We start from the raw sequence: 27854 nt of genomic DNA, 5'->3' as shown, positions 1-27854 counted from the left end.
TGTCAGGGATAACACAGTCGTGTTGATGATCAACACCACCGATTTTTCAGCTTAATTATTTCTGTAGCGTCTTTTCTCCCTCTCAGCACCTTAAGTGCCAAAAATGTCCCATCCGCATAAACCGCAACCATTTTTAAAATAAAAGATAAAAAGCTGTAGAAGGACGAGAGACAAAGATTGAGCAAATTTTTATTTGTCATAGAATTTATTATTAGCTACAGATTCAGTGTGTACACTTTTTTCCCACTGGAAATTTAGATACATCTTATTTGCCGATGTTAACAAGGTTATTACCTGATACCAATCTATAATTTATTTAAATGAAAATATCCCCTACTTTCAGCCTCCCAGCTCTCCGATATTTTATTCAAACATTTAAGACATTTTAAGTATTCACCACTGGATCTTAAAACAACACATTTACGAAGGATTTGTCAGACAAACAAAGCTTTGACATTTTAAGGCAGTGAGATAAGAACCTTTATTGCCTTTAAGCTTAGAGAAATTAAGGAATTACACACAAAAAAAGGCTTGGTGTTCCAGCTTTGGCATTGCAGTTAATTCTTTTTTTCTTTATTTTTTTAATAAACACACAAAGTTCACTTCTTTGACACTTAATAAACAACAGTTTCTTGTTTGAATGTTAAAACGTCTTCATAAAAAAAGTAAATTTTTTATTTGTCTTAGAAAATGTAAAAAAGGTAAATCACATTCATAATATGAAGCAAAAACCATGTAAAGGGAAGATTCTGATTTGGTCGTATTAGGAATCAAAAACCTTCAGTATCATGTGCCCAAAAAATAAAACATTTTAAATTCTATTTATTAAAATGTCAGATATTACTCCAGAGAAAAAAAACCCATTAATTATCATCATAAACATCTTAGCGTCTTAACGTTTCATAAAAATGTGTTCCCACAGTGCATAAACATTAAACAGCCACTTTATTAGGTACATACAATACCTACAGACATAGCCAGTTTTCTTGCAGTAGAAAACAATTATATTGAAACACATACAGTATATATTGTTACTGAATTATCACCTGCAGTGAACACAATCTTTACCAAATTTACTTCTTTTATTGCACAAAACCCACAACTGGGTTTAAAAATTAGTGGTAATGCCTAAATATTTGGTTTCCCAAAAAAAGTGACTGACAACAAAAAAAACAATGGAAAACCTGTTTAACATGTAAAATTATGCATTTTACAGGTTGTGTTACTGAACAGTTGCTTTAACAGCTATTTCTGTTTTATAGTCCTGTTTTTTTTTTTTTAAGTGGTTTTGTTATTTGAAAAAGACGCCATAGTAGAAAATATTATGTCGTTATTAGTCTTTAAGGGAATTCTTAACCACGCGTTAAGAGTCAAATGTGTTTGAATTAATACTTAATTTAATCTCCTGTTAGCTAGGTCAAAGTTTAAGCTGTTGTCAACCATGTTGTCATTTGGCTAACTTCCTGATAGCATTCACTTAACCTTGATGTGGGGGCGGGGCATTTATTAACAGCACAGACAGGGGACTACTCTTTAGTTTAGTTAGTTTTTTTATTACTTACTCTTTAGTAAGTAGTCAGAATTGTCCAGACCAGCTAGACAAGATGATCTTTTGGGTCCAGGTCCTTCTCCAGGTGCAAAGAAACGCCACAGTTCACAGGTCAGTACATTTTGCACATTTTTTGGCACTCAGTGCTCATGAAAAATGTAATGGGTGCATGTGCGTACACAGGCACAAAATGGCTGCTCCTAGCATCTAGAAAGCTAGTTTTTTGTGTGTCTACTTAAATGAGTTGTACACACTTACGTGTCCTCCTGGTGTCTGGACATGTTGCTACAGTGGTGTCATGTGTTGAACAGTTGAACTAGAATTGCTTGCTAGTTAACAAACCTAGCTATAATGCTAAATTTGGATTTTATATAACAAAAAGGTCAACTCAGAAAGTCGGAGTAACCTCACAAACCCCAGAGTTGGGTTTCATAAAACACTGCTAATTTTACTGCTACTTATTCGTTTTACATTAAATCAGTCGTACACAATTTTTCTTAATCAATGGACATTTGTTTTCTACACTGTTAGTATGTTGAAAATACAGCATAGAGCATTGCTAACAGTGGCTAATGGTGGCTGTAACACAAGATAAGTTTGTGTCCATGTTTTGTTCAAATAAGTCCGACACACTTAAGTGTCCTCCTGGTGTCTGTGGACATGTTGCTACAGTGGTTTCATGTGTTCAACAGTTGGACTAGAGTAGCTAGCTAGTTAGCAAACCTAGCCTCTGATGCTAATGCTAACATAATCACCAAATAATTTGGAATTTGGATTAGCTAACCTCTGTGGACGTTCCATTCCCAGTTCTGAGACATCTGGAACGTACTATAGCAGATTTTAGCTACAGCATTTCACCAACAGCAGCTTTATTTTGAGTATTAAAAATAAGTTTTAGATGAAAAATGAAACAATAATCAAAAATTAAATCCCAGGAATGTTAACTGTTTCATCTATTTAGCAAATTACAATTTATTAATGGAATCATTTATGTTTATTTTACAGATAAAGTAAATATACTTAAAGATTATTTGTTAGTACCCATGGTAATAAAACATATTATTGTACCTTCATGTACAATCAAACCTGAAGTTGACCAAAGAAAGAAAGTAACTTTTTATATTTTTAATTTACCCATAATGCCCTCTCTCGCTGAGAGAGGGCAGCAAACAGAAACACTACACCTGTGAGTGTATCAGATCACGAGTTCACGCTCGCGCCGCAGTCAACGCTCGCGCCGCGGTCAGCGCTCGCTGCCGTCGCCGAGCTCTTGCGTTGTCTGGTGCCGTAAGTCGCATTCTCCTCGGCCTCCAGTCGTCTGTACCTCGTGTGGAAGAAGATGACGAGGCCGCAGGCGAACAGACTGCACAGTCCTGCCATCACCATGTTGGACACTGGGGGGCGACACAGTCACCACGTCAATTGCACTTTCACGTGAAGTTGTAAAGTTATTAAATTATTGTGCGGGACGAATCGGAAAGTCAGACACTTTTGGAACAAAGTAAAAGGGTGGACGAAGGTTAAGCACGGAAATAATTGATTATTGAACCAAATTCACAGCAAACAAATGTCCCTCAGGACATTTTTTCTGGCAACGCACTGATAATCGTCTTCCTTGGACCGTTACGTCTCTGTGTGATGTGTCATGTGACCAACCTTTCCAGCTCAGGACGGCGTCACCGCAGGTGGACAGAGGAGAGTCGGTGAGTCTTTTGGTCAAAGCCTGGAGGACGATGATGTAGAGGACAGACTGAATCTGCCTGGAAGGAAATATCACAAAGGAAGCCGTCGTCACGTGACATTTACTCTTATTTACTCGTGACGTCCAGTTATCAACTGTTGTTTTAAAATTCTTATCACCATTTTTGTGAATATTTTTTTGTCAACACGTCTTACAGGGACATTGGGAACGTGTCCTCACATGGGAGGTTTGTTATGAGCTGAAGTGACTGCAACGGAACATTGTTAAAGCTCCCGTACGTAACTGTTGATGTTATTATTCTACAACAGGGGTGGGCGGGGACAAGAACTAGTGGACTTTGATTGCTCTTTAAAGCGAGTAATTAAACGGGGAGAAAACAGGAAACTTGATTGGTTGAGGAGACGAAACAGGAGCAGGGAGGAGTGACGAGACTGATGTGGGACAGGTGAGAGCAGGGAGACCAGAGCGAGGAGACTGAGGAAGACCACACAGAGACAGGAGACCTTTTTTGACCTTGGGAAAGTGAGGCGTGAGTGGAGGGTTACCCCGATATGAAGATGAGTCCGGCAGACGTGGCTTCTCCCACCGGATACGAACACTCCACAGAAAGTTCCATAGCCACGGGATAAATGGAGAAACCGAAAAAGCCAAAGAGAGAGCACACGGCGGCAACGGCGGCTTTCTGCTCACGCATCAGAGACACCTGAGAGACATAACCAGAGGGGAAGAGTCTAACCGATCACAAACAGGCTAAATATGGAGACAAAGGATTTTTAAATTAGCACAGGTAATAATTTAAAGCTATGCACCATTTAATTGAAAAACGTTTTAAAATATCGCCGTTTCCTGTTCTCACCACCGAAAACGCGATGCACGCCACAGCACACAAGCTGATGTTGATCTTCAGGGCTTCGATGAACTTCTTGGTCTTGTCCACGTAGAGACCCACTGCGCCGGCGCCGATGATACCGAACACGATGAAGAGGGCGCCGCACAGGCCGGCGAAGTCCTGCAGGGGGAGACGTGTTATAGTGTTTCTGAAATCTCAATATTTTTGCAAAAATAATCAGTTTACTTAGTCTTTCTTCCCATTTTTAACCATTTTTAAATGTGAAATGGATCATGGCCTAGTGGAAATAGAATTTGCCTAGTAACTGGAGGGTTGCCCGCCAAAGAAGCTGATGAAAAAAATCTCGGGCAAACCATTTTGAGCCATTGTTAGCTATACTAGTAAATAACAACGCAGTACTATGTGTAAATCTGAGTCAAAAGACGTCGGAAATTCCGAGTTCCGACTACTAATGGAACACAAAATGTTCCCGCAACAACATTTCCTATCAAATCATTGCTGCATGTGTTGCCTTCTCACTCTCCTCACGTTTCCTGACATAAACGGCTGAGGCGCACGTACGTTGTTGTATCCCTGCACGCACAGGATCTGCTCCAGCAGCGTGGAGAAGCAGGTGAACACCGCGATGCCCGAGCCGAAGCACACCAGCAGGACCAGGTAGGGTTTGTTCTTCAGTAACTGCAGTGGAAACAAAGAGGCGGAGCTTGTTGAGACAAATGTGACAATATCAAATACAGTCACAGGTTTTGTGCTAAAAAAGGTGACGATTTTGACCAAAACTACTAACATTTACTGATTAAAGCATGAAAATAGTACTACGTCATATGCTCTACACTATGTAGTACTGTTTATTTGATGGCCACAATGCATAATTCTTATATAGCAAACCAAACCATGGCCTTTTGACATCATTTCCCAACTTAAAACTCTTAGGTTTAACCATTTTCTCCCTGCACCAAAGTCCATAGAGAAAATCAGCGATTTTACATGATGGCACTAAGGAGTTGTTGACCCACTGCTGTCTCTGTTACTAGGTTAAAAAGTGTTATGTGGTGACTTCAGTGTTTCAAACACTTTGATCCGATTGTACTAAGTGGCACAAACTTACCACAAGAGGCAGCAGAGGACCAGCAGCTCCTGTGTCCCTGCCGGCTAAAACGGTGATTTTCTCTATGGGCTTTGGTGCAGGAGAGATACTGTCAATGTGGACTAGATTTATTAAGTGACGTCAAAGAAGATTTTAACAGGTTTTTTGTGTCCCTGATCTAATCCATATAAACAGAGGTGTGGTTGGTGTTGATAGTGTTTCATTGTCTCGGACAACCACACTTGAACTATCTCAGGTTTTGTTTTCATCGTTTCGCTCCACAATGAATCACTTTAGACGTGTGAAAACGGGTCGTTTGTGAGCTGAGGAAATGAAGAGATTATCTGGACACTCTCACAGACGCTGAAGCACTGATAGAGAGCGAGCGGGAGAGTTTTTCTTTGAACATAAAACTTCACGGAAAGGTCACGGAACCTCCTCGCTGAAATGTCATCATCTCATCGTGACCCCAGTTAGAAATGTCAGACGCTGCAGGTGAGAACCACATCACTGCTGCAGCAGAGCGGCAGGTGCAGCAGGTGACAGAAACTAAGTATGTTTGTTTGTTCTTTCATGTTTAAAATGGCCACGTGGCATACAACCACGTAATAATTATGTGCACTTCTAGGCTGTATATTTTGAAGTCTGTGTGTGTGTGTGTGTCCTCACCAGTTTGATGCCCTGTACAAACGGCTCAGATCCGGACGACTCTGCACTGGCTGATGGAGGCGTGGGCGGGGCGCTGCTCAGTATCCCCACTGTTGCTAGGAAACAGATGAGGCATGCCGGGATTGCATAGGACATCATCTGGAGGAGGAGGAGGAGGCGGAGGAGGAGGATAATGTGAGTAATGTTTCTGCCAAGCAGAAATCTGTGGTTCCCAAGGACTGGGTCAGGGACCCACAGATGTGTCATGGGAGACTTTTGTTGGGGTTTCCAAACAAATTTCTAAACCTTTTGGTCAAGATTTTTGTGTTTATATTTAAAATCAGGGGTTCCCAAAGACTGGGTCACAACCCACAGACAGGTGGTGGGAGATTTTTTTTTTGGGTCCCTCAACAAATTTATATTTTTAAAATATCCGGTTTCCAAAGACTGGGTAAGGACCCACAGAGGGTCATGGGGGAGTTGTTTGGGTACCCAAACAAATTTCTGTGTATTCTGTATTTTTAAATTACATGTATGAAATTTTATTTTAATTTGGCTGTAAATTAGCCACTATGTTATAAACAAATTTATAAACATGGTGATTTTGAAAGCGCTACATTAAAATAAAACCTTTATTTTTCACTTTAGTTCCTCTTTCAAACTGTATTTGCTTGAGCTGGTGCTCACCACACTGGTAACGGTGCAGACTTCTTGAAATCCCACATTAACCCAGGTGTCATGTTCACATGACTGCCAATCTGAGGCGAAACTAATAAAAACCAGCGTCTACTGCAGAATCATTTGACCTGATGGTGTCTCTTCCCATTTCTGACTCAATCCAGATGTTAGAGGGTGTTGGTGGGTTTCTGACTGGCGGTAAAGAGGTTTTAGTTTGAACTCACCAGAGCTGGAATCTGTTCAGGAGTCTTAACGATCAAAGGAGAGATGATGTTAGCGAGGAGAACGCCCAGAGGATTAGCTGAGGAGAGGAAGAGTGGTCAATATAAAACACTTTAATTGACCTCCTTCTTACTGTAATTTATCACAGGTTTAAAGAAAGTTTCATTTATTTAAAAATATATATATTTTTTTAGGGCCATACTGAAGAAAATAGGAGGAGTATAACACCACTAAAAAAGTGAAAACCCAAGTAATATTATGACTTTTTTTCTTATAACATTACATCTTCTTCTCATTCTTATAATGTTACGGCTTTTCTTCCACTCCTTTTATTAGTGGTTTTAAAAAAACAATAAAGCTTTTCGAGAATAAAGACGTAATATTGTGAAAATTAATCTTTATTGGGCAATGAAAACATGCACATTTTTAGTTCTTATAACTTTCAAATGGGGCCACACGGTGGTGTAGTGGTTAGCACCCCGGTTGGAACCAGGGCCTTTCTGCATGGAGTTTGCATGTTCTCCCCGTGTGTGCGTCACGGGTTCTCTCCGGGTTCTCCGGCTTCCTCCCACAGTCCAAAAACATGCAATGTGGGGATTAGGTAAATTGGACACTCTAAGTTGACCATAGGAGTGAGTGTGAGTGTGAATGGTTGTTTGTCTCTATCTGTGTGTGTGGCCCTGCGATGGACTGGCGAACTGTCCAGGGTGTGCCCCGCCTATCGCCCGATGTAGCTGAGATTGGCACAGCAACCCCCGCAACCCTCTGGTGGAGGATAAAGCGATAGATGATGACTGATGAACTTTCAAATGTTACCTCCTCCCAACCGTATCTTTGCCAAAAGTTTATGAATTTATTCTCAAAAGCTTCGTTTTTTTCGTGCCAAAACATCAGCACTGTGAACTACTTCCATAGCAAATTAAAGCTAAAACAAATTCACAAAACACAAATATTATCAAATCAGAAAGTTGTTTGGGGTTCATATAGAAACCACTCACACATGGAGGCGATCATGTTCGCCGTGGCCCGCTGATGGTCGGGGAACCAGAGAGCAGCCAGTTTAGTGGGGGTGAAGATGATGAGGGGCTGAGCCAGAGCTCCAAACGTCTGACCCGTCATCACTATGTTGTAGTCAACACCGTACCGGTCAGGCGGTAGCGTGCCAAAGAAGCGCAGCATGGCTCCGAACATGTTCAGCCAGGAGCCTACGATCAGCTGCAAGGTCAGAATAATAGAGACACACTCAGGCATGGACTTTTATACGTGATGTAGACACTCGTCCATAAAGCCAGTCTAATCAGAAGGCGGCCCTTCTCAGGTCACTTTGCAGTTCGTACCGTGATCCTTAGCCCGAGAGTGTCCAGCATCCACGTGGTCCCAAAGCTGAGCGGTATGGCCACCACCATGTAGACCAGCGACAGCCAGTTGATTTCTTCCAGCGTGACCTTCAGGTAATGGGCAGACTGGTCCGCCACGGGCGCAAATGTCAGCCATATCTGCGACGGCACGTGAAGAGTTTTTATTTAAAATGTAACTACTTCTGAAATGTTTCCTGACACGTTCAGCTAAAAAATACAGAAAGAATATATTACGTATAGAACTGTATCTTCAGAAATATTGATGTAGTAAATATATTATATATATATATATATATATATATATTGAAATTCACATTTCCTTGTGAGGTTACATTTGTGTTTTTGCAGACGTTTCTAAATCATTCAAATAGGGAAGTAATGTACAAGAAACATTGAGTATGTGAGTCTGAAATGACAAAATATTCCAAAATACAAGCATTTATGTCCAAATTGAGCTAAACGTTTTGATGTTTCTACGTCAAAGTGTGTGAAACAGACAAGAGGAAGACGACAAAATGGCCACCGCAACAATCCCACCGTTAAGCCCGGTATTAAAGCAGAAAGCACATGTTACTTCAACTTTTTTTTTTTTTTTATAAAGAGGAAGTGCCAACTTTTATTTTTTAAGCTCTTGTGAGAGAACAGCTGATTCTTGCAGCTTGCTGTGATGTCATACGTCACCAGTTCACATACAGATCATGCATGACATGTCTCTGTGCTAATGGGACAAACTGGGAGAACAGTTGTGAGATGAAAACGTGGAAAGAATGTGGTATTTTAAGTGTAACTAACCACCTTTTTTAACAGTGTATATGGGTATGTAGGGTGTATATGGTACTTGTGCTCTCGACCCACTTCTTGGTATTTTTCAGGTCAGGCATTGGGCTGAGTTTGCTTCAGAAGAGGGGGTTTAGTTACCCTTTAATGGGGTAAAAGACAGGAAATGATCACATTTAAACGACTGATTTGAAGTGTCACATGTTTCAGATTCCTTTTTGAGATCAGAAAATCCTCCAAACTCGGCTTCATTTAGGTTGTGATGTGTGTATGTCTCAAGATCTCACACAAACAGCTTAGAAACTGTGGTTAAAAATGAAACCGTACTATGCATACGACTGATTTACTGTGAAACAAATGTGTAGAACAAACAGTAATGGCATCATGGAAACCCAGGTCGAGGTTGCTCCAAGTTTCCCACTTGGACATCCGTGTAGAGGGCCTCGGAAATTCCAATTTCCGACTACAAATGTAACCATGAAGCTTTGGACCTAAAAAAAAATCTATTTAATTTAATCTCCAACCCTCCACAGTCACAGCCTGGACCCTCAGTGGAGCGGCTAATGCCGCACAGATTGACGTTTCGCTGGCTCATCAGCTGTAATTCACCACATCATGAATGACCCCCTGACAGCTGAGCGTCTTTTGTGAGTGGGGACACCAGCACCGTGGAAACAACAGCTCCCACTGAGAGGACGAGTCCCGTGGGAGGTGCAGATAGGTGAGGGAGGGGCTCAGCTGGCATGAATGAGAGAGGCACACTTTGCCTCCAGACACACACTGTTTAACAATGTCAACAAGCCCCGGGGAATACGTATCAAGTTTCACCAGACAGTAGAGGGCACCACATGTCACCTCCCTGCTGGGTTCTCACAACTACATCTGCTGTTTATCTGCACATACAGTTTTACATGAGGAGGTGGGGTAAAGTAATTATTACCAGAGCTTCTCAGTGATTTTAGTTGTGTCTGAATGTTTAATGTCAGCAGTAAACCTGTCTGTCCTCTCCTGTTTATCAGTAGTTTTCCCTGGATTTCCAAGCATGAATCATGGATGGAGGCGCTATGTTGCTGTCTGTCTTCACTTGTGATATCAAGAAGCATTGAGTACGGACAAGACAACAGGAGGTGATGGCGGTGCATAAATCGAGCACCACTCATTGTCCAGGAAGTCTGGGTGAAGTTGTTTGCGTGTAGCCAGTGACAGGTGGGGGATCACTGGGCTCACTACCCACCTCGCCCTCTGGATTTGGGGCCCTCATCGGTGTCCCGGGTTACTGGGTAGAGTGACAGAACACTCCCATTTGTGGTAGTTTTACTTAGATTTCTTATCCTGTGCAAATTGGCCTATAATATTACAGATGTCCTGTGTATATATGTATATATATATATACACAGTATATGTATATATATATGTATGTATACAGTATATGTATATATATGTATGTATATATATATATATATATATATATATATATATATATATATATATTTATATATATATATGTATATATACATATATGTATATATACATACATATATATTCAGATAGTACATAGGTATACTATATATATGTAATATATATATGTAATATATGTATATGTATATATATATATATATATATATATATATATATATATATATATATATATATATATGTATATATATATATGTATATATATATATATATGTGTATATGGCATTGTTTCACGAAATGTCTTCATGATGCACAGTTCCATTATACAGTTCTAGCACGACTCGGCTTGACTCATCTCTACTCGTTTTTCTTTTTCTTTTCCAGCAGTCATAGTACCGGCTCTGGCCGAGGTTCCAAGCGAGCTGAGTCAATACTAAAAATGTGACATCAACAGACTGTCGTCACTGGAAGAGTCATGAGCAACTGTAGAAACTGTAGATCAGTTAAAAGACATCCTGAAAACATGCATTATAAATCATTGCATGATGCGACAAACTGAACCGGAATGTATTTTTGGTGAAAAACTAGACTAATCTCTCTGTAATAGGACATAATGCATGTGTAATTTTGTGTTGTATAAAATAAGTGAATTGAAGTTGAATGTCAGATGGAAAATTATAAAATAATAATACAATAGAAAATAATAAAATAAAATGTTTATTTTGTTTATGTAGTATGTATAGATATTGTTAACTTTATTCTGTTTATATTTCATTGTATTCTGGTTTATAATTTGTTTTTTTTTGTTCAAAAACACATGCTCGATGGAAAGCTAGTTTGTTCTTTGACACACCCGGGCTTCCGTACATAAAATATTTCCGAACACTCCAACATCTATTATTTTCTACAGAGGGGATTTTGTTTACATGTTCGTTTATTTACATTAAACTGCAGTCAGCATACACACTGTATAACGCTGTTGTTGTATCAGGTGGCGTTTTATTTTGCGGACTCACCGTAGCGTTGGAGCAGTTTAACAAACACAGAACCAGCAGGACAAACCACCTCCTCTTGTAAACCTTAAAAGTCAGTAGTTTCTTTAGTTCCGTGTTTGGTTTTGGGGAAACAGCAGCACTGATAGTCTGAATGTCAGAGGAGGAGGTGGTGAGGGAGGCTCCGCCGCCATTATCCATCAGTTCCTGCCGAGGTTTATGTTGACAAACTGCCAAGCTACGGTGCAAACATCCGAGGGTCTGCAAAGTAGAATTACGCTAGAAAAACCACGGGAACGTCCTTTAAAAGTCAAAGTGTAAATCCATTCTTATCTTCCAGTGATTTTAAAACCATGTTCTGTCATAACGTGACACTGGTAAAGTCTGGAAGAAAGTCGGAAAGACTTCGACTCGTGATTCACGTTCGAGTATTGTTGTACTGCATGTCAAAGAAAAGATCTTCTTCTGAGAAGATGAGCCACGCGGTTGGCAAAAAAAAGAGCCACCCCGGAAGTAGGCTCCCTAGAACTTACGACTTAACAACTCCAGCTTTGTACGTAAAATAAGAAAGACGACGAATAAGAATATTTACTGACAGAAGTGGAAAATAAAAAAAACATTTTAAAAAGAAATTGTTCTACTCATGTTTGTATTGCTGAAAGTATGTATTACTTAATAAAAGATGGTGTTTGATGGTCGTCAAATTGGAAGTCAGTATTCCACTCACAAACCCCAAAATCAACCGCAACGATGTTATATATTTTTTTTACTACGTTACTTACTGCGTTCCATTTACATTGGAGCCTGGAAGTCGGAACAGGGAGTCACTTCAACCCCAAAGTTTACTACGTTCCAGTTGAAATACAAACGCTAGCCATTGTTAGCAATACCAGTCAATAACAATGCTCTGTGTGGTAATTTGCACACAAAAAATAGTGCAGAAACATGTGTACAGTCAAAAATTAAACAGTATCATGTGTACAACTGATTTACTGTGAAACATACATGTTCCTATAGGTTATTAATTCAGTAAGTTGCTTTGCTTTGTTGCTGACTCTTATTCCTATGTTATCTGTCACAGCTGAGTTAGATTTGCACATGCGAATGTCCTTTGACGTTGATTCACTGAATATACAGTATACTCCACGGCTTTTTTTTCCTTTGAGAGTGAGAGGTCTTCATTATTCAGGATCTCTGACAATTCACTCCTCCCTCCCTTTAAACCCTTGTGTGACTACTTGTGTTTTGCTTTTCAGGGAAAAACTCAATTGAATAAATTTACCTGTATTATACACACACAACTAATTTATCTAAATTATCTTTTTTGTAATTTAAGCTTTAAATATATCTACCAACACAAAGTTAACATACTGAAATTCTGTCATTTGTAATTGTTTTTGATTTCGTTGAATTGTTAACGAAATTATATTACCCAGAGCTACAAAGCGTAGCTTTTCTTACTTTGTCATTTTCGACACCTGCAGAGCAAAGAACACGTTTTAAATAGGGATGCACAATATTATCGGCTCAAGTATCAGACGGTAATGGGTTTAAAATGTTTTATCACATGTCGAACACAACAAGATCAACCTATTATTTTGTTTATCTTCATTTTGTATAATAAAAAAGCACTCCTGATATAGCGGACATCGGCAAAAAGTCCAGTATCCAGTATATTATATTATATTATGCAGAACTGTACAAAAAAGCATAATTTTTTATCATTATTGCATTATTGCAGAGCAAGCATTTTTTTGTAAATACAGATGCGCAATATTACCAGTACAATATCGGTATTGGACGATATTGGCTTTAAAGTTTTATCGGATATTGAACACGAGATGAAGTAGGCTGCTGCTTCCTCCCCAACTATTATTTTGTTTATCTCAATGCCAATTATTATTTGATTACTGTCCTGATCATGACTTATTAATATCAGTCGTGTTCACTGAAACTTTATTTTTCCATTCGTGCTTTGACAACGTTTCATTTCAACATACAATACCTGGTAAAATTGAAGTCTAATAAATGATTATAGTTATTATTATATCATATCATACAGAACAGCAAAACAAGGATTTATTTTTTTTATCATAATTGGCACCTGCGGAGCAAATAAAACGTGATAATAACCGTATTGATGAGGATTAAAGGTTTAAAAACAACAGTTCTAAGTTTTCTAAATGATCATATCACACACACACACACACACACACAGAAAAACGACCCGCATCGATCGATCCCCTCATTTCCTCCTTATTAATAATGAAAAACACTCTCTGTTGTGGATCGATATTAAAAATTAGTTGCACTCATTCACCTCCTCCCTCCTCTCCTCGCTCTCTCCTCCCCCCTCTCTCCACTGCGCATGCGCCGCGCTGCTCCTGGAGTGCTGTTTCGGCCTGTTCCGCGGCCGCTCGGTCATTTTCGCCTCTTTGTTTTACTGATAGTGGATTTAAGTCGGATTCGAACCCGAATATCCAGCGGACCGTGCTGCCCCAGAACAGGTGAGTCCGCCCGAGTCCACTCCCCCCCGCATGTGTCCGCGCGCGGCGGCTCTGTGTCTGGTTTACGGTCCCGGTTCGTGTCCGGTGGTGGTGGTGGTGGTGGTGCCCCCCTCCTCCTCCTCGTTTCTCCTCCTCCTCCTCCTCCTCTTCCACCACCTCCTCCTCTCATTTCTCGTTCTCTCGTGTCTCCGTGCTGTTGTTCGTGTTGTTTCTAGCGTGTTGTCTGTGTGTAATGGTGGTGGTTCGAGCCATGCAGCTGCTGCACAGCTCACCGGGGATGGGGGGTTGTTTCTGGGGTGAGGGAGCTAACCGGTTAGCCTCTCCGGAGCTTCTCTCACTGTGTGTGTGTGTGTGTGTGTGTGTGTGCGTGCGCGCGCCTGTCTGTCTCGTCATGTTTAAATGCTGTTGTTCCTCCTGAAGAACCACTGCTTCTTTCCCAATGAGCAGGAATGTTCTTGGTTTGTGTGTGTGTGTGCTCATGGTCCACCATTAGATTAAGCTAACCCCCACCTCCTGCAGTGCAAAGTTCACTACGTGTGTGTGTGTGTGATCTACATGAGGTTTGGGTTAAATCAAGACACAAAGTTGGTGCATTGTTTTGTTTTTTGTCTCCCCCTTTTCCTCTGGCTGGATGTGGACCCACTGCCTTACTGTTGTTGCTGCAGCAGCAGCAGCAGCAGCAGCACTGTGTGACATTGTAGAGGAGGTGAGGAGGGGGAGGCATGAATGTAGAGAGCAGCCAACAAGTCTGCAGTTTGTTAAGAGGGGGGGAGAAAGAGAGAGAGAGACAGATATTGAGCTGAAATATCATCAATAAGGCCTTGTCCACATGGAAAAGTCAAGGAAATGTCCCCATACAGTCCTTTTCTTTGTCGTTTTCGTCAAAGTTTTCATTCAAGCAGAAACTATGTGGGATGTGTTACCTTAATTTAGCAGCGTTGGCGTCATTGTGATGGTTAGTTGTTATTTATATAGCTCTTGTCTAGTCTTGATGACCACTCAAAGCAGCTATACAGTACAATGTGGGGGATAATGCCCTGTTTATGAGGTCATACAGGTGTGACGACAACAAACAACTACATTGAAAGTGACACAACAGGCAAGACAGCTCTCACCAAGACGTCAAGCTTTGTATGAGAGTAGACTGTGACTGTCTGCCTCGACTTCCACGGGATATTTTACACCGATTTAACTGATTGTTCTGTTGTCCAATCAACTGACTGTCGTGACTTTACTGTTAGTGGAAAACCATCCTTGCAAGAACCAGGCCACCGACCCGGAGTCCTCAGAATCAGGAGGTCTCCACGGCTTGTGGTCACTGAAAACAAATGCACATGGCCCGGAGAGGGGAAGGCAGGGGGGCAACATCAGTGTGGATAAAGCGGTAGACGATAGATGGATGTTTACAGTGGCGTTGTAAAAATATGTATGAAACTGTAGGCGGAGCTGCGTAGAGAAAGGGTGAATGAAAGAAAATGAAAGGCATCATAAAGTGAATAGACTAAACAATCTCCAAACACTAGAAGAGGAAGATGACAATGACGAAGATAACATCAAAGTCAAGCAGAACGAACTGATGGGGCACTTTAAACACAACAGGAATTTAGCCAAAGGCGTTTTACGAAAGGGTCGAACAAGGCACAGTAATCCTTCAAAACAAGACAGAACATATGTTAAAGTTAGCGATTAGCCATTCCAATACTCCTATGTCCAGTACTGGCCAAAATTAATGGATAAAACTAGAGCTACAACTAACTATTGTCTTCTTTAACTGTTCATCTGTCGATTATTTTCTTGATTATTTGAGAAGTTGTTTGGTCGATAAAATCCTTGAAATGTTGATATTTTTGATTGATTCATGATTTCTTAATGTTGCCTTTTTAAAGCATCCTCTCGACCCCTGCAAACATCAGTGTTGATGAACACTAAAGGTTTTTAAGTGACTTAAATGGATAAGTCAGCGCTGGTGTGGTCGTGTGCAAGGAACCAGTCTGAGGCACTGAGGCTTGCTCTCTGTGACAACATGGCCGCCAGTGGGAAAGATAGGATTTTAACTTGACGCAGCATGTGTTTGTCACTTTGTCTCTTTGTTAGACAGCGTTTTCTTACTGAAAACCCAGGAGCTGCTGGTCTACTGCTGCTTTTGTCTTGGTAAAATTGTGGTCATTCAAACGCCGAAGTTACAAAATAGCACATTTGACTTTACAGATGGAGGCAGCAGTGGATCAACAGCTCCTCTGTGCCGTGATGTAAAATGACTGATTTTCTCTGTGGACTTTGGTGCAGTGGTTACACAAAGTTCAGTGTAGAAAAGGCAAGAACAATCGCGATATTGCAGACGCAAGCAGGCATGGATTTTATTAGGTGAGCCCTCTGTTATGTGTCAGTGTAGTCCATAGTCTTAATCTGATTATTCTTCACTGAGTATGTTCTTATTTGGAATGATCTTAACACAGCAGTGTCTTATTCATACTATTAACTTAGTGTTATTAGTATTGGAATGTTGCCCTCTATGTAAACACAACACCAATGGATGCCGCCTGCACTTTTGTGTCTTTTGATCACAAAACACGGTGTTTGGATTGATTCTACGTCCGCAGACAATTCATGCTGAGCTGAGCAGACATTTGTTGCAGGGAAAACAAATACGATGAGTCATTTTGAGAAAGAGCTTAAGCTCCGGCAGGTACCGTATTCTGACTCTGAAGCTGTCCAAGGATTCTCCATCATGTGCATGTTGGCAGGTGATAATGAAAGTTAAAAGAGGAAATTTGAACCTTCACAACCTGACTAACAGGGTTGTTGACTGAGATGTGTCCTCCTGCAACACACGCGCACATCCTGGCACGTGTTGTCCCTGCATTTATGAGCTTCAGGCGCCTCAAATCATGTGTTCTGGTTTTAGCTGGGAGTTCAGTCGTTTAGTAGTAGGTGGCACTACAGAAGGATTAATGCTGTGTTCCATTTACGTCGGAACTCTGGGAGGGAAGTCACTCCCAAGTTCACCGCGTTCCAGTTAAAAGTCGGAAAGGAATCCTTCTTTGGGGTATTCCTATTTTTGTGTGTCCTTTTTTTTGTTCTTGCATATTAACTGAACTTCTATAAAATTAAAAGAGTGGTCAGAGTCAACGCTGCACTCACATTGGTGCCTCTTAGTCTTGGACAGTTATTAACAGACAGACAGGCAGGCAGGCAGGCAGGCAGGCAGTTGTTCCTCACGTTTATAGATAGATATTGTGGTTTTCTCATCAGTCCACACATTCCTCTTCTCGCCTGCTGTATCTGCCGCCTTCGCTATTTTTCCGCTACAGCAAAGATATGAAACCAGCAGCAGGAGGAGGGACGATTCCGTCGCGTGATTTCCAAAAACCCTCTTTTATTCGCTGAAACCGCTTCCGCCGCACTCGTTTCTTTTCGTGTCGATGAGCCAACTTTTCTATCAGGAACTCACGGACTGCAGCTCTGTAAACGCGACTGGTGTGAATGATGGGGGCCATCTGAATGTTGCTTCTCCTGCACTTGGAAGGTCCCACATGATATGGCCGTTGCATAACGCTGCACATGCTCTCCAAGCGTCGGCTTTCACGTCTGGTTTCTGCTGCCTTTGCAGGGCAAACCAGAATTACCTGGACAAGCGACCTCTGACCTGCAAGTCAAAACACATCTATGAGAACATTACGCGGTTATTTCTCGCGCAGTGGAGATTTATTTTGACCTGTTACCCCCAATACATGCTGTCTCTATCTGTGTCAATTGTTCCAGGAGAGCAGGTTATGCTCTTTTAAAGACAAAGACTCAAAATGAAAAAAAAGAAACCTTCGTGTGAACTTAAGTGCTAGATTTAGTTGTTTCCTTGGACAGGAAATTGTCTCGGGCTACGTGTTAAACAAGCTGCTGAGCAGCTGACGACAAATCAATTCACAGCTCAGAGAAGCTGTTCACATTCTTGGCACTGTTCTCACTTTCTCCTCCTCATCTCACATTCTTAAAACGACTGATAAGTACTCAATAATTTATCGACGTAAAATGCCTCGGAGTGTTAGCGCTACACAAATACAATGTGTTATTAATCATTATTGGTATAAAAAAAATTTGAAGTGAGGAAAATACAGTATTGCCTGCATCTAATGATCATTTTCATAATTAATTAGTTGAATTTACTTGGTTATTTGAGTCATTAAATGTCTTTTATCAGTGAAAATTCAACTAAACTAATTAATCAAAGCAGTTTTAAGAGAGTCAGGCCGGAACAGAGAGTATTGATGTTCTCAATACACATAACTTAAAAACCTGAGACTGGAACATTTACTTTTCATTGTATTTTGAGCTCGTATTCAAACCAGGAGGTAGACACCACACAAATCCTGCACTGAAGGAAGCGGTAACAAGACTGTTGCTGATCAAAAATCTATAAAAAGGAACTGCACATACTGAATTTTCTGCACAGATTGAATTCCTTGATGGTTTTATTTTCCAGATCTCCTAGTGAGTCAGTTGGAACCTTATGTTCAATCTCTTTTAACCTCTCTCTACAAACAAAAACCGTCTGTTGGACTATGGGAGGCAGCAAAGTAGTTGGTGTAGAGTAAGCTGCGGGAGTCACGGGGTACCTCACAATACGATACACAATACTTACCAATGATATCACGATACAATTGTGTGATAATCAAAGTATTAATTTTATCATTTATCCACAACATGGAGAAAAAAGAGCATAAAGTGGATGGAGCTTCTCTTAATGTAGCCTTCTCCACCACTAACTCCCTCTTCTTCAGCCAGGTAACTTCCACCCACGTTTCCCTCATTTATTTGAGCTGAGCTGTGCCGCCGTGAGGAGACATGAATTAGTGATGCCTGGCGAGTGAAACTGGCAGGGACTGTTTACTTTAGAGCATTTTAATTTGTTAATTAAAATATCAATATCTGCCCGTATTGCACAAGGAAGGACCACGATAATCACCAAATCAATATTTTGACCCACTGCTACCGTAGAGCTGCTCTCACTCGCACAAATCTAATCTAACACAATTTTCCTGTCCGGTTGTGATCACTGACCTCTGGATTAATTTATTCCTTCACCTTCTGGACAGAGATACAGGCTCTCCATGGTTGGAACCAACCAATATATACAATTTCCTTTCAACGCCACCAATTCTTACAATTTGTCATTGTACTGTACTTAAATTTCTTGAAGATTGACATGCTGATTTGAAACCCTTACACATATTTCAGTTTTTATACCAATTTAGCTTGATTATGAGAGAATTTTGAATTTAGAATTGTACACAATTTGGTTTACATGACAAATTTGACAAAATTAAGTGCAACTCTACAGTACAGTCATAGGTTCTAATTGTAACTCGAGCCTTAAAAACAGTTTGAGTTCAAAATGTACAGCCTGGAAGTGCGTATGACTGTTGTTCGACAGTGCATAACCTGAACGTAGGGCTGGGTGATATATTTGTTTCACTCCAAACTCGATTAACAAACTTCAAACAACAAAGAAATTATTCAAAACAAGTTTTGCATATTTTTTATTTTCCCTTGTGGGATCTGAACAAACTCTTCCCTTAGGGTTTAAGCACAACAAAATACAAGCAAAAAACAAGATAAAAATATAACTTTTTTTAGAAAGCTTTCTAAGGGCTTCAAACCATCTCCATCTCCTATCCAGGGGTTTTATCCAAACTACGGAAGCCCAAAGGGTGCGTCGAGAAAACAGATTTATTTTCTTTAAAAACAAACCCCCCTTAAACTACTACTGTGAATTAATTGATAGTGAAATTATTGGTCAGCCCCACCTGACCATCTTTGAGACAAAATCATACACATGAAGTCAGAGCAAATGTGTGACACCTGTCTGATAGGTGGCGCTGCTGACACTCTCCTGATCACATTCACGCCTCCTGCTTCGGCTCTGTGTCAACGTCTTGGGAAAACTGGTTGTCAACAGGTTTTTGTGAAACGAAATGCTTCGACGAAAACACACTGACAGACAGCAGCCGAGCAGGATTCAGGTGGAGGTAGTCGGCCTTTTTGCAACCCAGCTGCCGACTTTCTCGTTTGTCTTATGTTAGACGTTGCGTCTGCTTTTTTTCTCTCGTCACTTTGCTCAGACGAGACGGGAACGGTGGGGTTCGCGTTAAACCTTGATGATACGATCATGCACATTAGCCCAAGTTGTCTTGGTGATTTGTAATGCGGTGCAGCGGCAGGATAACAAATGGGGCTGTGCAGCTTCCAGACTCTCCTGTTAGTCCGGGCACTTTAATGAAGACGGGAAGAGACACTGGTGCAGATTAAGTGCACGGATGCTGGGAGCTGCAGCTCTGGTGTGGTTCCTCTTCAACCCTCCTGCTGTTGGACATGTCAGAGGTGTTCACTTAGCTGCTGAATGGTTTTCTGACTTAAAGTTGTGGTTTTAAGTGGTAACAGAGCAGCATGTGTGGAGCTGGAGTAAGCAGTCGACAACCAGATGCATGTCCAACGACCAGGGCAATCCCATTTTCCAAACATCCAATTAAAAGGATTATTTGCATAAGAGATCAACCTTTTGATTCTTTCCTTGAGTAATTCATGCATTCATTCATTCAACTTGCAGTGCAGTGACTTGTTAGTGTTGTTCAGCTTGTGACAAAAAGAAAAGACTTATTTTTCTAAATAAGAGGACTTTCCAAATGGATTTAAGGCCAGGTTGTGCGGTAATTATTGGCTAAGGTTGTTGCACTTCTAGGCTGTATCATTTGAGTTTCAATGTGTGATTTCACAGTTTGAATCTCGAACAGTTAAACACGTATCGGATAAAAAGTTGACCCCATTTCACTGGCAGCATTTTGTCTTACTTTCGTGATCCACTGCTTTGCATTATATATACGTACAGTATATTTGGGCCATTATTTCCTTCACAACCAAATCATTGTTGGAACTTTTACGGTCAGATTGCCAAACCAAAATGACAGAAACTCAATTTCATCAATCACTTTAAACACTAAGGGCTACACGGTTGTGTAGTGGTTAGCACTCTCGCCTTGCAGCGAGAAGACCAACAAGGGCCTTTCTGCATGGAGTTTGCATGTTCTCCCCTTGTGTGCGTGGGTTCTCTCCGGGTTCTCCGGCTTCCTCCCATAGTCCAAAAACAGCTGAGATTGGCACAGCAACCCCCGCGACCCTCTGGTGGAGGATAAAGCGGTTAGATGATGACTGACTGACTTTAAACATTAATGTCATGTTGATCCTAAAAATATGGTTTCTGCTATTTAAAGCATGTTTTAAATTGCTGCACATTCTTTTATTTATTGATTTTTTTTCCAGAGAAAATGTCCTAAAATATTAAACAATACACAGCATAGTTCTCTTAAAGTCTAGTTTTAATGTAACCAGCATCTCAAAGCAGAAAAATATAGAGTTTATGAGGATTTAAGCAGGATAAAAACACCAAAGGATTTTTTTCCCATTGTAATAGTTGTCTTAAAACTTTTACTTTTTCGAAAAGTTAAAAAAAGAAAGCAAAACTTGGCTTTTCTTTGTCTTGCATCCCTCATTTGCTCTCTTTCCCCATAGAAGAGCTGATTGTTTTACTAAGCAGTTAAATTGCACTCAGCTTCTCCTCGCTGCAGAAAAATTAGGTTTGAGAAAGAGACATTGTAGACCTGACAGAGGAGATTAAAGTTTCATCCGTACACGGTGGAAACTCTAGTTTTCTTGTCTCTTCTGCTCTCACGCTGAGCTGCTGCGCTCCCCGGAGAACCAAGCGGACAATAAGACGGGTCAGCTTTTATTTAGTGCTCTGTCAGCCGTTTGATAAAACATGTGTCAAGGGTCGGGGGAAGGTCTCCTGCAAGTCTGCGTCACAGCGAGGCACTAAGTGACAACACTATTTAGCGACGCGGTCACTTTAACAAGCCCTGAAAGCCCTTGGAAATGAGCATCAGTTGGCCAAATGAGGAAATAATTACCTGCTTGCTCCATTCTTCTACTGTAAATGGGTAATAACTGTCATCCCTGGGTCTCACGCCGTCTCTGCCTGCAGCATGAAGCCCACTGTTTGGGGTTAAAACTGGAAAAGCAAGAGAGGAACGAGCCTGTAAGGCAACAAAGCCACATAACGCCTCGCTGCTACTTCCTCGTTGAAGTTGGCCTCATCTCCGCCTCAGACTTCATGATGCTTTTCAGACACAGATAATGCTTTCTTGTGTTAACTGCAGCCTCGAATATGAACACCAGATGATAATTTATCCTCTCAGGGGATAAAAAATACAAAACATTTATTGGTTCCAGCAATGAGGACAACTTTTCTTCTTATGGAAGATGAAATATGCAGATTAATTTCGCAAATTGAATGGTTTATGGCACCGTTAAGGGCACTGTCTTCAATATAAATACAAATTAAAGGAGTCTGTCATTGGATGAATGATTGTGCTCCGTTGTTTAGTAGTAACTTGTCCTTCACAGCGCTGAGATATTCTTGGTTCTCTTTCCATTTCACTGTGTCTTATCTCTTGCAGGATTTACATGCTGTTTTAGACTTGTTTGTATGTTTCATTTGTGTACACGGGGAATCCAAAATGTCGCCACATGGCTGATTTGAAACTGGTGGCGTCCAGAGCCGCGTTTCCATCACGGTACAGTCCGGTTCAGTTTTCCTAATGGAAGCGCAAAAAAACCACGTACCGCGCTTTACCAAACTGAACCATTTGTTATAGTCTCCTCCCCCTCAGTGTCTGTGGTGGTGTTATCCTGGAGGTCTGGAGGTCAGGAGGTCAAGAGCTTCAGAAGAGCTCCTCGGTGACCTGAGGATCTTTCTGTCTTGGTGGTGTGGTTTATATCAACGAGGTGATGGACAGAGAGTCAGTGTCAGGTTTCACTCTCACTGATCAGCCTCAGCTTTCTCACCATGTGACTGGCTTTAATGCTGTATGTGTATATATATATATATATATATATATATATATGTGTGTGTATATATATATACATACACAAGATGCAGCCCTAGATGTGCTCTCATAAATAAACTTGAAACTACTTCAGCTCTTGCATAATTCCACTCTGAGCAGACATGAAAGTAAAAACACCACACTTGGCACTGCAGTATATTGCCTGTAATATTAAGGATTAATCCATAAAGTTGTGTTCTTTAGGAACCGTAAAAATGATAAAGGCTGATCTTGTCCAACAGACGAGAGCATGGTGATGTCCAAACTTCTGCTTTTATGGAGATTATTTTGAACATGGAGAGCAGTCGGGATGCGACACTAGAGAGTATAGCTTGGATTGATCTTGGGAATTATAATTCTTTTTTTTGCATTTTCTTCTCTACTGAAAAACCCACATGATGCTGATATTTTTTGCTGTGGTGCACAAATAAGACCTCAGACAAGGTTTATTGACATAAAGATTATTCTAGCAGCAGATGTCTGGGACTGGCGCGCTGCCTGCCTCCTCCCCTGCATCACTTTCTTCAGGCCTTCATGTCTGCACTTGTCTACAGGTTCTCCAGGTACACCAGCAGAATTTTTCTGCTGTATGTTGAATTTAGAAAAGGGGCCTCAGAGGAAATTATTAATACTTTTCTAAGGACGGAATATTAAGCCGGGGTGATGAATGAGTAAAGCAGCGGAACGCCTGTATGCTTCATCATTCAATCTGTTCAATCTAGATTTTGTGATGACATTGATGAAGAGATGAGATGCCTGGAGTTCTGAATCAGCGCAGCAGCAGGAGATTTATTGATCCATGTCCATTTTTATCATTTGCTCAGTCTGTCACTATTGGCACTTTTCCACACCACAGTTCTGGTATGACGCTACTCGTGTTTTTTTGCTTTTCCATCAGTGATAGTACCTGGTGTTCTCTATGTAGTCGTTAATCTCCAACATTTAGCAAAGGAAATGTCTAAAATCTCAATATTTAACAGAGGAGTGTGGTGTATCACAACCTGTTCAGTGGTATTTCAGTTCAGTGACTGTGTCAGACGATCACGCAGGAAGCACCGAACCATTCTGTGAGCAAATCTCTTTAATCGACTGATTCTAATGATTCAGTTACACCCAAAACAACTGCTTTGGCGGTCACCGGTTTGTTGTGTGTTTGTGTCGCATATGAAACAATGGTCGCCACGGCAACCCCGCCCACGTTGAGGAGGTGCTATGAAATAATGGGAAAATAACGTGACTGCTGCAAAACCGTGTAGAGTCGAATCGAGTAGTGCTAGAACTGGATTCTGGAAAAGCCCCATGTGTGGACCGGACTGTCGGTGGGAGATCACACTCGAGTGTTTCAGCTTGTGGAGAGATAATCTCAGCTGACATAGGGTCAGATCACCAGTCCATAGTTTTTGAGTTAATGTCGACATGGCGAGTTTAATCTTGTCTTGGCAAAAATCTTGTCTTGTGTGTGTGTTTGAGGACTCGTAGTGAACAAAGAGCATTTTAACCCAGAGTATCAAAATAAAGCTCTGGCTGCACGCACAGAAGTCGAGAGATCTTTATCTTGTGACGTGTGACGTGGACACGCCCAGGGACGCGAGCACGTGTCCCAACGGCAGCTCGCTCATTTGTCCGCGACACACGTCTCCAGTGAATCTAACGTACACACTGCATGTGTGAACAAACCAGTTTGTTTCACTGCTAACACAGCAGCTGTAGCCGGGAATAAAGCACCGTTTGACCAGATGCTGCTGGTCCCGAGAAGGATAATCTGGGATGGAAACGAGCTCCTTTGCATTCTGACGACATGTAGCCCAAGATTAGACTTAACGTCTGGGTTGAAAGTACAATAGGGAAACAACAACCTCAGCCTTGTTGTGATTTGCCTTTTATTTTAATCCACTCATCATCACAAACAGCTGTCTGGAGGTCATCGACGATGATGTAGCTGACTCGGGCTCATTTGCTATTCGAGCCACTTTTTACTCACTGCTGTAAAACACACGGGGAATTAACAGCAGCTTTTCTCCCTGCCCTGCATCATAATTATTACATCAAAAGCACAGTGGCAAATTATTTCCTTAATATCAGTGACGGTTTATGCTCTCGGGGTTTCATAAAACCTGTTATTGCCTTGTGCCTCGTAGATATACTCGTCTTTTTATCCAATAATTTCACAATTAAGGTGCAGATTTTCTATGAAAAGAATGACTTTATATGTCAAATGTGGAAGACACTAGTCTTCACATTCATGGGAAATGCTCCTTCTACGTCTCTCCTTCCCAACTTTGTGTAAAACAGCGTTGTTGAAGCCAGTAGCAGGTTAACGGGGAGCTGTTTGATCTGCTGTGTGTAGTGCGTTGTTTGAAATTGAAATAAAAAAAGCAGCCTTGAGGTTATGATGCGTTTTATGCTTCCCACGAACAACTCGTCTTTGTTTGCGATAAACTTGAAGTGGAGCAGCGTAGGCGCCGCAGTGCCACTGAATGAAATGGTACTAAATGATGTCTTTTACCGGCACAGGAAGACAATTGAGCTATAATATGACTCTAAACGGAAGGTTTAACTCTAACAGATGTCTTTTTTTGAGGAGTTAAATGATCAGATCTACTGAAATAGGATAACTCCAGTATCTGCCAATACGGATATCCGTCTGATATTTGCTCTGGTGTATTGATTATCGTATTGCACATGGAAGGACGATGATATATCCACCAAATCGATATTTTCACCCACCCCTACTAACCATGCAGCATCATTTTACACCAAGGGAAGGGTGCCAAAGAACGGCACGGCAAATTTATTGTATCTTTTTATATGTATATATATTACATATAGTCTGATTGACTTTACAATCGACCGACTAATCAAACACTCGTCCCTAATAATGTAGCAGACGAGGACAGATGGAGTTGTTAAATCGGATTCCTCCCCAGCCTCCGTGCGTCTCCTTTGTCTCTGTGCCGTCGGGGTGGCCACGGCGGAGTCTGCCGCCTCTTAGATGTCTTCTCCTTATGTAAGGCTCCGCTCGTGTCTCTGTCTGCACAGCAGGAACACGGCACGCTCCATTTTAGCGCCTCCGTGTTTGATAACGCGACGGAGCTCCGTAACGAGCCCGCTTGGCCACGCTCGTGATAACTTACGCCACTTCACCCAGAAACTCCTCAGAGTGTCATGACTGTATGACCTCCTGTACGAGTGGCTCTGGTGGGAATTCCTTTAAACCATTTAAAGCAGGAACGCCGTCTTCTTCGCGCGGAGTCGTTAACAGAGGGAACCATTGACACAGATACTGCTGTTTCCCCTCCAGGATCCATTTGGCTCATTCCTTTTTTGTGCTGCACATGACTTCAACAAATATGAGTGATAAAACCACATGAGAGTGAGCCTAAGAGAGAGTCTGTTGACAGTAAATGTGTTTAACAGTGACTGAAATGCTGCAATCTGGTTCTTGTGTTGATTCTGCTGATTTAGTACAACAAGAGAACAGGTTTTGTAGGTAATTGTATGGCAATCGACGTGTTAACGTACATGTAACGTACACTCGTACTTCTCATTACCGTTTGTGATATCGGTAAAATGGCGATCTGTCCAGGGTGTGACCCCCGCCTTTCGCCCTATGTCAGCTGAGATTCGCACAGTACCCCCCGCGCGACCCTTATATGGAGGATAAAGCGGTAGAAGATGGATGGATGGATGGATGGATGGATAGCGGCAAGCAGAGAAATAGAGCTTTGCGCCCATATACTTGTCATTACGGTAGCCCTCAGTGACTCCCACGGAACGACCGTCCAATCACAGGCAAGATTTGAGCATGTTTCACTCCTGCCACGACTTTTGACTTCAATGTGACACCATAGTATTGTGCGAGCCCTATTTTTTGCAAAATTGGAACTACAGAAACGCCAACTCAGCATAAACGATAGAAAGACGATAAACGAAATCGCCCGTCGTGATTATCCTGACCAAAATAATTGCGATATTTTTGTCTTATTTTAATAAGATTATAATAGACTTGATGGAAGGACATTTTTAAGGAATATGAAGGTGTTTCTCCATTTTTTATTAACATGATTATTAAGATTCACCATGATTAAATTATTTTTTTTTAAATCTCGATGAGATTAGAGTAATTTTTTGGGGCGTGTTTCCCAGAAACATGTATAGAAAGAAAAACAAAAAGGTAGAAAGACACAAAATCTAGATGTCATCTGTGGCATTCTGGGTAAACCAGAAAAATCACTAACAGGCTGTAATGGGGTCATCAATATCGTCATCTCGCATAGAGGAGGTGGACACACCATCGACTTTGTGCTAAATGAAGACGTTTCTTGAAACAATGCGCGTCTGGGTACAGGGAAAGTTGTGTCTCCATGTGAATGAGGCTTCAGCTGCTCTGCGTTATCTCCACACATGAGAAGGACAAAGAGCTCCCTGTAAATCCTCCTCTAATGTGTTCTGTCCTCCTTCATGAAGCGTAATTACATGTTTAAACATGGAGATAAGCTCTGAATGGGCTTTTGAAGAGGACGTCTCTCATGATCGTCTAATCTCTGGTTGTACTGGTTTGTTTTTTTTCTTTCTGGAAGCATGTAAGGTCCTAATAGAGGCACTGTAATAAGATTAATCTTCATTCATCTTTGGCCCGGAAAAGGAACACATTAGGGAAAAACGCTGTGAGTGACCATTTGTCTTTGTTATTCACGGTTGTTTTCGCCCTTTCGGACATTAACTCGGTGATCTAAAACCTCACTTTGCAAGTGTTTGGTGTGTAAATAATGACCGCAGGTCAAGATCTCATGTGTAACCACTTCCGATCCTCCTGAACTCCTCAAAAAACTGTAATAAAACGTGACAAAGCCACAATTTATGACCACATACCGAACAAGGAAAAAGGAAAAAGCAGAACGCGGCGGAAGCTTTGCCGAGCTAAGGAATCGATTAAGAATCGATTCTGCATTCGTTAAGAAGACGAAAGGAAAGGTGTGCGCTCTAGTTTTTGCTTTTTCTGCAGAGCATCGCGTGCCAAACCACTGGCTCCTGTCCTTTACTCACCGTGCTGAAAATTAAACTTCACCCAAGTCCAAGTCCAACAAAAAACAACCAAAAAGTCAACTATAAGAGTTGGAATTTATCGTGAAAGT

The 27854-nt window shown here is 41.2% G+C and overlaps 2 protein-coding genes across 3 annotated transcripts in view; one reads left to right on the top strand and one right to left on the bottom strand.

The window, feature by feature from the left end:
- Positions 1–172: 172 nt before the first annotated feature.
- slc49a3 (solute carrier family 49 member 3) lies at positions 173–11742 on the bottom strand. 2 transcript variants are annotated; one of them, XM_044040810.1, is made up of 11 exons: positions 11304–11742; positions 8074–8232; positions 7735–7951; positions 6739–6815; positions 5858–5995; positions 4663–4779; positions 4108–4260; positions 3797–3954; positions 3206–3309; positions 2800–2943; positions 173–2769 (listed from the first exon to the last, which is right to left on the bottom strand). In XM_044040810.1, exons 1-11 carry the CDS (start codon positions 11478–11480, stop codon positions 2750–2752), a joined length of 1464 nt encoding a protein of 487 aa, XP_043896745.1. In that variant the 5' UTR covers positions 11481–11742; the 3' UTR covers positions 173–2749. The 2 variants fall into 2 exon arrangements, with proteins under 2 accessions (XP_043896745.1, XP_043896744.1); XM_044040809.1 differs by having other exon boundaries at positions 173–2943.
- A 1877-nt stretch (positions 11743–13619) lies between these two features.
- LOC122778549 (polycomb group RING finger protein 3) overlaps positions 13620–27854 on the top strand; it is a 42730-nt gene continuing 28495 nt past the window's right edge. The window contains exon 1 of the mRNA XM_044040552.1: positions 13620–13786. The gene's annotated coding sequence lies outside the window, so the exon portion shown is untranslated. The remainder of the gene's footprint in view (positions 13787–27854) is intronic.

The sequence above is a fragment of the Solea senegalensis genome, linkage group LG12 (genome assembly GCF_019176455.1).
Source record: "Solea senegalensis isolate Sse05_10M linkage group LG12, IFAPA_SoseM_1, whole genome shotgun sequence".
NCBI lineage: Eukaryota > Metazoa > Chordata > Actinopteri > Pleuronectiformes > Soleidae > Solea > Solea senegalensis.
This window is presented reverse-complemented; position numbering and strand designations above follow the sequence as displayed.